At 45.1% G+C, this 11,190-nt stretch overlaps 1 protein-coding gene across 1 annotated transcript in view; it reads left to right on the top strand.

Moving 5' to 3' along the window:
- Positions 1–9,010: 9,010 nt before the first annotated feature.
- The window catches only part of COX10 (cytochrome c oxidase assembly factor heme A:farnesyltransferase COX10), a 94,994-nt gene continuing 92,814 nt past the window's right edge, over positions 9,011–11,190 (top strand). Inside the window, exons 1-2 of the mRNA XM_003211410.5 lie at positions 9,011–9,138; positions 9,671–9,795. Coding sequence (XP_003211458.2) covers positions 9,096–9,138; positions 9,671–9,795 — 168 coding nt within the window. The 5' untranslated portion in view covers positions 9,011–9,095. The remainder of the gene's footprint in view (positions 9,139–9,670; positions 9,796–11,190) is intronic.

The raw sequence follows: 11,190 nt of genomic DNA, 5'->3' as shown, positions 1-11,190 counted from the left end.
GAGCAGTGATTAGCAATGCTTCCCTCCCTCTTCAATTCAGGTATCAATGATCTGGACTGTGCCTTATGCTATATATATAGCACCTAGTGCCATCTGATTTGGATCTTGGCTGGCATATGTAGGGAACTTAATTCAAGTGATATGGAGTGAGAATTAAAAAAGCCTTGGCCAAAGTCGGAACATCCCCTCCTCGATACAGCCCATATACACAAAACTTTGATTTGCAGAGCACTTCACGAGCATTAAGTTCTGTTTTAAAACACTGTCATGAAATAGAGTGAAATAAATTGAGAGTTTTTTATTTAGGGAGGGAAAAAGTTTATGATGAAAAGCTGAATTTATAGTTTAGTTCTGAAAAGAACATTTATAAGGATTTTAAAAACTCCAAAAGCTTCCTAAATGCCGTAGTAATGAAGGTCCCCTAAGGGACTTAAACTATGCAGTAGACAAATTCAGGTCAGATAAAGTTGCTGTTAATGATGCAACCCCTTCAAGTTTCCTCAGGTATAAAATATCAGACTTAGACTACACTCATTTTTGCAGCCATAAGGAAGAATTGGTTTGGAATTACCAAAGATGAACTGTTCAGACTGCACGGAAAATTACAAAGGTCTCCCGAAGGTGAATGTGTGACCAAAAAGACCAGGCTACCACCACATATAAATAAGTCATGTTGGCTGTTTTGAAAACAAACAGTGCCTTGACAAACGAATGTAGGACTGGTGAATAAGGGAGGCTGGCCAGGGTGATTCGACTCCATCCCCATACAGACCAGTAAAAAATACAGATCTGCCTTTATAAAACCCTCTTGTGTTGCTTCAGCTCTTACTGCCTGCTGGCACCCTGAGGTGTGGCTGTACCCACATCTCCCTCTCAGAGCTGCAGACAGGGAGACCCTCTGATTATTTGCCCTTAAACCCAGGATATTATAGTTTATTGGAGAGAACACAGGATTTTTCACGGTATTTTGGGTGAATCTCAGCAAGTCTCATCTCCAATTTGTGCTTTATTTCCCTCCTTATATGCTAGCCTCCATGCCACTGATCTTCTGAAAGGTATATGTGTTTCAGAAGCTGTTCCTCCTGTTACAGTCAGCAGTGTCTCCATCCAGAGACATCACCCTATTCGGGTCATATGCAAATGCAGTTTGGGTTCCAGCACATTTGTCTCATTCTATTTACAGTGGACACTAAACCTGTTTGCACCTAGGCTGCATTTTTTCCTGAAATAATTTGCAAGCCTGAACAACAAAGCTCTGAATCTTTACGTTTCTTTTTTTCTTTTTCCTTTTACACGTATGCAGGGCCTTTTTTTTTTTACCTTCAGTAGCTCCATACACTGCTGTGCAGTTCTTCTCAGCCCAAACATTGTGGTTTATATTTGCTAGAGAGGAGCACAGTGGCTGGAATCCTGTGCTATGAAAGCTTTGTGATCCATCAAGTTGATGGTGCAGGCTGCATCAGCTCCCTCCTTCCCAATTGCAGATAGTAATTCATTTTGGGGATATAGCTCTCAAGAAGCAACTTTTACAGGCTCCTTCTTTGCTTCAGTGGCATACAAACCTCTCATCCTTCTGTTCAGGCTGCACTTTGGCAGGGCTTCTCTCATAGAACAAGGACTGGATGTCCAATATTACTTGTCATGGCACAAAACACGGCTCTTTACACCTCAGAAGAATCTTTAAATTACAGACTGGTAGAGCAGCCGGGGACAGAACGTCAGCCTCTATCAGTGAATCAAAGCATTCAGCTGCACTCACTGTCTTACATTTCTTTCCACTGGATCGGGCCAAGCGAAGCCAATGCTAATCGTTTGAGAGAGCTGCAAATGTTTTGAAATACAGCAGATTAGGGAAAGTCCATGATTTGGGCAGACGTGAATTATTGTGTGTAGATATAAATAAATATTGTTCCCAGCTCAGCCTCTGGCTCACGTCCAACACGCCACAAATTCATCAAAAAATGAATGGGTTAGTGTGTTAACAAGTGCCTGACAGACTCTGAAAACTGCCCAGGGGGTACACATGCAGTGTACTTGACCAGCTACCCTCTGCTGCCAAATTTAACCCTTAGAATATGTTTGTGCTGAGCGGAGCCAGCCCACAGAAGAGGCAGAATGTGGTGTGAGCTTGGATGGTTGCATGACGGAGCACAAGAGATGGAAGGTGGGTGTGAGTTATGCACAGCTTTTTTCAGTATCTGTGTGATAGCTGCCAGAATGAAATAAAGAGCCCTAGGTGGAGGAGAGCCCTTACCACAACAGGAACAGCCCACCTTGTTATCTACTGAGCAGCAGGGATGGCTCTGTGATAGCTAAAACTTGACTTTTTAAAACAGCGTTCTGAATTACTGAGGATCTCAAAATGGCTTATCTGTAGGCTGTCTCTTTCATCTCTTGCTATTTTTAATAGCCCATTATGAATCATTTTGATATGTTCATAAATGTTATCCTTCCTGCAAGTTCTTTGCTATGGTTGTCAGCTGCTGAGCTAATGTGAACATGGTTAGTTGGTCTGGGATGTGAGAGCTTCAGAAAAATATCTGCTTGGCTGCATGATTTATAGCGACTCTGAGTCCCTGAGCATCTTGTCCATAAATAAGGAGAATGGGTGCTCTGCTTTTCTGTAATCAAGACATCCTGTTGCTCTCGCTCTCCTTTGTTTTGTTTAGCTTTAGGAGGTTTCTCTGGACGTGGTTTGTCTTGTGGTGTTTGCAGTCAATAGGACACATGGTATTTCTCTAAAGAAGAGTTTTGCTGAGTCTTGGCTGCGTTTTGTGATTTAAAGATGGAGACACATGCAAGGCAATCGTTTCTCTTGGTCACTGAGTGTCCCAAAATGCTAAGAAAGTTTCAGGCCGTGTCTGGGAGCAGCAGGGCTGAAGGCCTTTTTGTATCCCCAGCTTCTCATGGTGTGGTTCTCATACGTGACATGATGTCCTTAGAAACTAAACCCATTTGTGCACAAATTTTAAAAAATAATAATAAAAAAATACCACAGTGAGGGGAAATGCTGGAGTTTCTCACGCTGCTCCTGGGAGAGACTCACCTGGCCCAGCACCTGGTGGGTGCAACAGGGCCGTGCTGACATTGAGGGGTATGGAGGAGAATCCCTGTGAGGAAACACTGCTGCCCTCAGCGCCAGTGCATCCACTGCCAAGACTGTGATTTTCTGTGCTGGTTTGAGGTGGGCAGAAAGCCCTTCCAGTCAGACACACAGCCATCGGGTACCTTTCTGCCACCATTAAACCTCTCCCTAACCTGACGTTGGGTGTTCTCAGAAACTATAAAAAGAATAATTTATGAAATCCCCAGATCAATTATATAATAGCATAATTACAAGGCTCGGGAGTGCTGTTACCCTTGCAAGTCAGTCATTTGCACTTATGTATTTGGTGCTGCTATGACAGCAGAAGGCATTTTTGCTGAATCCAACAAATTCTGCTACAGAACAACTGTCCAAACAAACTAGTGTTAAGTGGCTTGCAATGCTTCTTACATAAAGGCTTGGAATAGTACAGGGAAGAAGGAAGTCATGCAGAACGGGAAATTTGCTGGAAAGCTGTGAAGTCGGTGAGCCAAGTAACACGAGGTACTGAGCAAGCTGTGCTGATGTTACCAGTGTTCAAGCTATAGACACGTTCCACAAAATGCTAAAACCCCAGTGTGGGCAGGCATGAGATGCAGTGGAGCTTCAGCCCCAGTGATGCAGCAGGCAGTTTGTTAGGGATGCTTGAGTGTTAGCAAGTGGATCTAATCCAGCTTTTGTTTAATGTCATCAGAAGCATTTATTGATTGATATCAGTAAAAGCTGGATCAGGGCTTAAGTTTTTAGATAGAACATAAAGATGTGCAGAAATCCCAGCTGAAGTTTGGCTGAGTTTATTTAAAAGTCCAGAATCCACAAATGACATATAATTATGAAACATAATGTGTAAATATCCTGGCATGGTTTTGCTGCTTTCTCACACGCTGGGTTGGGCAGTAATTCAGACAGCACAAATCGTCCCTCCCTACCTTGGGAATGGCAGATACCTGCAGGACTCACACTGCTGGGAAGGTTTAGGCAAAGGTGTTTTAGGACAACCATGCTGTTCTGCTGTGGAGTGAGGAAGAGTTGGCCATGCAGGCTCCTGCAGGTGTAGAAAAAAGGGTTCACAGCTGCTGCTACAGCATGGAACATTTTGCAAAACAAAGCTCGTCTCATGGTGGCCATCTCCTGAATCTCCAGGCCCAAGCATCCCTCCTCATCTGGGTAAGGTGGCAACAAACGTGGAGCAAGACTGCATCCAAGAAGCAGTAGAGGATGGGGTGCGTGCTGAGATGTAAAATGAAATCCATTTGCTCCCTCTCATTTTGGAGAGAGAACAGGAAAAATAGCCAAAAAAGCTATGAAGATTATAGTGAAGTAGCAGCCCATCTAAGTGAGATGTTTTCCAGGAGGAGTAAAAAACCATAAGTGGAGAATTTACACCAGTGGGAGCAGAAGTGAAAGATGTGCTGCTTGGGCTTGACAGTGGATAAGTAGGGAGATGCCTGGTTAATGGGGCTGGTGGAGCCCATCAGTGCAAAAATCTTATTTTGAGGAACAGATGCAAAAGCAACCAAACGAGAACAGTAAATCATAAGAACTGCTTCCAGGAGCTGCAGCCCACTGTGACTGAATTAGGACTGTTTGGGCATCGTTTGGAATGAGGAGGAAGCTGAAGCTGTTTCCTGACACTCATCCAGCCTCCACAGCGGGATGGCAGGCAGATAGGTGCTGCTGTGTCCCTGAACACGAGCATTGCTGCCAGAGTGCTGCCTACCTGGGCAAAAATGCTGCCAGGAGAAAAAAATGAGTCAGAAACAGAGTCTTGCAACGTGGGTGCTGCAGGCAGAGGTCTAAACCTTGCCAAAGTAGAAGCTGTAGTGTAATGGGATGAATGGGAGAGCAAAGCATGGCTCGGTGTGAGAAGAAAAGAATGATGGGCAGATGGATGAGAGGCAGAAATCCCGAACATCTCAGAGCATACACTGATGAGCCACAGCACTGCATCGCTCACAACAAGAGCTGGTGGTAGGCAGAAGCAGAGACACTGGTTGTGATGAGAACATAGAGCTGTGGGGCTGGGAGTCCTGGTGCTTTGCACATAGCATACATGGGACCCGTGGCCAGGAGCTGCCCCTCCTGCATGGCTACAAGGATGAGGGAATTGTGAGGTGGCAAAAGCATTTGGGGCTGAAAAGCTGCAAGAACGTGCTGGTGGGCTTTGTGCAGCTGATGGCCATGTCTGCAAAGGGAACGCACTCTGTAGACTGTGTGCCTGCTCCATTTGGCTGTCAGGCTGGAAAGGGCTTCCACAAAACAGTTAATGTGTGCACTGAGCACTTCCTGAGCATTTGCTGAGTATAAGAGATCAGTTATGCAAGCTGTTTCTTTAGTTTTAATCTGATTTCCTCCCTCTGCTCTTAATAAATCTTATTTTTATTAGATCTTCTGAGTCGTGGGCAGCTTGGGAATTTCACATAGATTTTCCAGGGAAAAAAAAGACCTCTGAAAGGAGGTATGGGAAAAAAAGGAAAAGAAAAGAAACAGGGTCTTGAGATATTCAGGCTGCAATTCTCAGCTGAAAGAGCACAGGACACAGGTTCTTTTCTTCAGAGTGTCATTTTCCGGGCAAAGAGTTGCTGGAAAAATCCATTGTTGATGCTGGCTGAGAACTTTTAAGGGATAAGGGGTATCACTGCTTGTCAGAAGCAGCAATGTTTGGGTGAGTTAAGAAGGGATGGCTGACACAATGGGGGATTGCAGGGCTCCGTGCAGCTCCTGTGTGAACACGTGGCTTGTTTTTGCTGCAGTAGTCAATGAAGAAACACGAGGGAAAGTCAGACTGGATGTTAGGAAGAAGTTCTTTATTGTGAGGGTGGTCAGACACTGGACCAGGCTTCCTAAGGAGGTGGCTGATCATATAATAGATAGATAGAATCATATAATGGCCTGGGTTGAAAAGAACCTCAAAGATCATCTAGTTTCAACCCCCTTGCTTTGGGCAGGGGCGATGATCCCCATCCCTGTTCCCATTCCCTTTTGGATTATTATCTTAATAATATACTTTAATTTTGGTTAGCCTGAGGAGTTCGGGCAGCCGGACGATCTTTGCAGGCCCCTTCCAATGGAACTACTCAATGTTCTGTAGGTCTCACTGTGTTTTAAGGAGTAATTCCCTCAGCACAGTTCATTTCCATTCACCTTGCTGCTTACTTCCCACTACCCACTCATTTGCACCAGACTCAATGTCAACTCCAAATTGAATCACAGCTGAATTTACACCACTCAACAAAACTCTACCTAAGGAAAGGCTGGAAGTTTTTTCCTTAGAGGAAGCTATTACAGCTCATAGTCCATTGCAGGTGGTGAGCAGGCTACTCAGGGCTTGCCAAAATCAGCATACCACAGGGTCAGCACGAGGCCGCCTTGGACAGCTGGGAAGAGGCAGCAGTTCTGAACTATACAAATGGTATATTTGAACTCTACTTTGGGAAAGAAACCGGTCTGGCACACCTGTTAGGAAAGACTACTGAGCCCTCATCTACCAGGACGACTCTTTCATTTGCTCTTGGAAGCTTCAGCTACACCAAAGCACTGGGATTGGCCTTTAGCATTGCATGAGTTCTTCTTATCCTTTATTTCTGTGTTCCTGATATATTTTAGTGCTGTTTGCTTTGTATACCATTTCTTATGTTATATACTGCAACTGGACCCAAAAAAAGCTTCAGTGGGGCTCAAGCTCATGGGGATAGAATTGCACTAAGCTACAGCTTCCCACGTGGTGCATTACTGAACTCCACAACAGCCACAGCTCTGAAATGATCTGTAAAGGTTACCACAATAACAGCAGGATGCCATCTTATTTATTTTGCACTTGGCTTTTAAAGTTCCCTATCTGAAAGTACATCGAGTCTCTGTGGAGCTTTAACATCAATGCTGCATTCTATGAAGCAAGGAAAATATAATATTTTTACAGTTGGTCCTTAAATCAATTTCTGACAACAAATCAATCTCACAAGAAGCCTTGTTGGTGTTATGAGTAAGAGAAGGAAAGATTTGGAGATTAGGGTATAATAATAGTACGCTGTCTCCATGAATTTGCCCTTTTGTATATCAAACTATTGCATTTTTCTGCTGAGATCTAATTAAGCCCCACCAATCAGATTTATGATAGTGCTAATAGGAAAAAGGATCGTATAATGCTGTTAATATGTGCTCCGTAATTAACATTAATGGGAGTCGCGTGGTTAAACACCCCGTGCATCACCCCGAAAACGGACTTGTAGGTGCAGTGTTTATTTTATAACCTCGTAGAAGCAGCAGTAGATTCCAAGCAATCTTAGCAAGTAGACAAAAAAACAGTCAGAGACGCCTCAGGAATCACTGCATCAAACAGAGCTGGCCCTGGAGCACTGAGACGAGGCAGGTTCTCCTCCTGCAGCCTTCCGGTCATCCTGCAGCACTGCTACTGGGGGATGAGACTGTGGGACAAAGTGAGCCCAGTACGGATGCTGGAAGGGCCGTTTGTGCTTTCTAACGACCAGTCAGAGTGCCTGGTGCTTTCTGGAGCATTCAGTATTTCGTGGAGGCAGACTGCAGAATTTAAGACCCAAACTCTTGCTAACAAGCCCCAAAGCTTGTGCAGAGTCTTTAGGCTGAAATACAACTCTGGCATTTGGATACTTGTGTTCACTAAAAATCTTTTTATTTTTTTTTCCCTACGATTAGCTTTAGTGGTTAAACCCAAACGGGTATGTGACATTCAGAGTTCCTTAAATCATCGTTATCGTTTCATAAGGAGGTATTTCTCTGCCTTGAGGCCCACGGATAACATTCTCCTTAATTAGGAAAGTAGTGTTTTACCCCTTCTCTACAGGGGTGCAATTTATTGCCCAAGTGAAAGGCAATGAAAATCATTAAACCTTAAATCTCAGCCCTGACACAGAACCCTTGCCTACTTCAACCTTTTCCTCTGTGACCCGAACTGCCCCAAAACCAACCAGCCATCCCAGCCCTCTATGTAGCCATTGTGTGTGTTTGCTACGTGGTGCTTATTTTATTTCCGCAGGTGTAAATTTAACTTGAGACCAAATCTCTGAAAGTTACAAAAACTTGAGATGCAAACAGGAGCTGCGAAGTGATATATGCTGAGTGATGAGAACTCAGAGTAAAACAGGATATTAATTGTAAGAAATGTGAAGTCCTAATTTCTCCCCAGCTCCCCAAATAGATTAGAAGTGGAAATAAATGCTTCCAAGTAGGATATTCTTGGTGAATTAGAGTGAGTGTTTTCATTTTATCTTCCTAATAATGATTTAAGATGACTTTTGCATGAATTTAAGCACTATAAAGAAATGAAAGCCTGGGGGGAAGACAGTTCTGAGGCAGATTTCCATGTTAAAATATTGAGAACCATTTTCTTAAACATTTCAGTGACTTATAGCCCACATCCCCTGAGCTTGAACTCTTAAGAGAAAACATTTTAAAGCTGTCTGGGGGTGTGATTATGCTTTACAGCTTGAGCAGTCCGAGCTGTTCTCCTCCCTTTCTGGTCAGACTGCAGCAGAGGATGCTTCCGCAGTGCCTTGCACCAGCTTTCAGCCTGTCACTCCTGCCCTGGGTGGGCTCAAACAGCAAAGTGAGTGTGTTTTCCTCTTGAGGTCAGCAAGCTGAGTCTGCTTGGCGGATCCAGCAAGGAGCAGCTCTGCTGCAAAGGAAGGCAGACTGCACTGGGAAGCATCAGCCCCTAAAACACGACCTGAAACGTGACCTCCTGCAACACACAGCTGATTTCAACTTCCCAAAATGTCTTCAGCAGCTAAATACCAGCGTGTTTTGGTTGTTCGTTTTAAACACTCGCGTGATGTTGCGAACAGAATGTGCTCAGCAGCCCAGCTGCGATTCACCTTTATTTTTAGTGCACCTCACTCTGCTTTCTTTTTCCACGTATAACACGATCCTCCCCCCACCGGAAGTGCCGACCCGGAAGTCATTTAGAGGTCAGAGCGGGCAACATGGCGGCGCCCAGGCGGTGAGAGGAGAGGGCGGCGGGAGCAGCGGCGCGGTCATGAGTGCTGCCCGCTGCTGCAGCCCGCCCCAGGCGCTGGCAGGTACCTCGGGGAGGGCAAAGCTGGGCCGGTGATGTGGTAGATCCGGGGGCAGTTGGTCGGTGTGTGCTCCCCGGCTATCCCGGCTCCTGTGAGGTGTCTCAGTGCGGAGCGGCCGGGGCTGATTCTGCCCTTCGGGGTCGCGCCATTTAGTAGCGTTCCTGTGTGACCCCTTCTCATCTCTGAAGCTAAACGCAGGCTACTAACGTACAGGGCACTGGTCTTGGTGTCAGGGTCCTGCCTTGTGCCCGCTGCTTTCTTTGAACACTGCACGTATTTGAGGTGGTTGTGGAGTGCAGGAGGAAGAAGACAAGTTTAGCAGTGCGTGTCGGTGCGGGGTGGGTAAACTTGGAAGTAAAGCCCCGTGCCCTGTGCTTTTAGCTCACCCATCGGGTCTCCTCATATTTGTCTTTCCTGTCTCAGTGGCCTGGTTCCCATTTCTTGTGGCAGTGTCCCCTCAGGTGACACGCTGCAAGCTGAGTTGCAGGTAAGAGGAGGAACTGAAACCTACCGTTCTCTTCATTCCTTTCGATAGGAATATTTGTCTGGCACTTGAAGAAAACAGGAATCCGGCAAGTCCCATGCCAGTTTGTGCACCTGTACCGAGCGCCTAATGACAGACTGATTACATTTCAGTACTTTAACTTTCTCAGACGAATGGTAAGTCATGGAGTGTGTTTATCCTATATTTCTTATTCTTTAAGTATCATAGGATCATAGAATGGCTTGGGTCAGAAGGAACCTCAAGGATCATCAGTCTCCTCACCCTCTGCCACATGCAGGGCCACCAACCTCCACATTTAATACCAGGCTGCCCAGCTCCCCATCCAACCTGGCCGTGAATGCCTCCACCACGGATGGGGATCCACAGCCTCTCTGGGCAGCCTGTTGCAGCACCTCACCACTCTCTCTGTGAAGATTTTACGCCTGATATCCAACCTAAATCTTCCCTCCTTCAACTTAAAACCATTTTCCCTTGTCCTGCTGTTATCTACTCTTTCAAAGAGTTGACTCCCCTCCTGTTTGTAGGCTCCCTTTAGGTCCTGGAAGGCTGCAATGAGTTCACCCCGTAGCTTTCTCTTCTCCAGGCTGAACAAGCCCAGCTCCCTCAGCCTGTCCTCGTAGGGGAGGTGCTCCAGCCCTCTGATCATCTTTGTGGCCCCCCTGTAGACCTTCTCCAACAGCTCCTTGTCTTTCCTGTATTGGGGGCCCCAGACCTGGACACAGTACTCCAGCTGGGGCCTCAAGAGGGCTGAGCAGAGAAGAACAATCACCTCCCTGTCCCTGCTGGCCACCCCTCTTCTGATGGAGCCCAGGATACCGTTTGCTTTCTGAGCTGCAAGGGCACACTGCTGGCTTATATTAAGTTTTGTCTTATGCAATGAGTTAATACTGGAGAGTGGTTTAGGAAAAAAAAATATATTTCTCATATCTGGCTAGATCAGGCAAGTCCAAGCATCTCCTTTTCTGCATTGAAGGGCTAAGCAGTTGAGGTCTGTAAAATCTGAAGTTGGAGAAGGCCTGCTGCAGTGGGGATAATGCTGTGCGTTGCCCCATATCCTCTCCTGACAGGGGACTTTTGTGCCTGTGGAGTGTGGTACTCATCTCCTGCTGGAGAACAGGAAATTGAATTAATTTCTTATTTGTTAAAATTCTGTTAAGATGATCATTCATTTCTTATAAAGATGTAGAAAGTCGAGTAGTTATTTTGAGGGGCTGAAGTTATTACAAACCTACGTGTACCTCTTTGCATATGCCTGAATTAATCATTCATAAATCTCTGATGGTTTTAAAAATGCATTAAGAAAAATTTGCTGTTGAAAGTAGAAGGAAAAAGGGAGTTTGTTTAGAAGCAGTTCTTCAAGATTAAGTAAATGTCATTGAGATAATTGTGAAATGAAAAGATGCCTTTTTTGTATGTTATCCAATCTAAGAAACTTTTCTTGTCCACAAAATCGGTGTGAAATTCAGGCTAACTCAGTCATGTCATCATAGGAAGTAATTATCATTAAGAAGAGTAGCGTAGCAGTAATATTGGTGATGATAACAAAGTGA

This window comes from Meleagris gallopavo, chromosome 20, assembly GCF_905368555.1.
Source record: "Meleagris gallopavo chromosome 20, MGAL_WU_HG_1.1, whole genome shotgun sequence".
NCBI lineage: Eukaryota > Metazoa > Chordata > Aves > Galliformes > Phasianidae > Meleagris > Meleagris gallopavo.
Note: the sequence above shows the minus strand (reverse complement) of the source record. Positions and strands in the feature narration are given on the sequence as shown.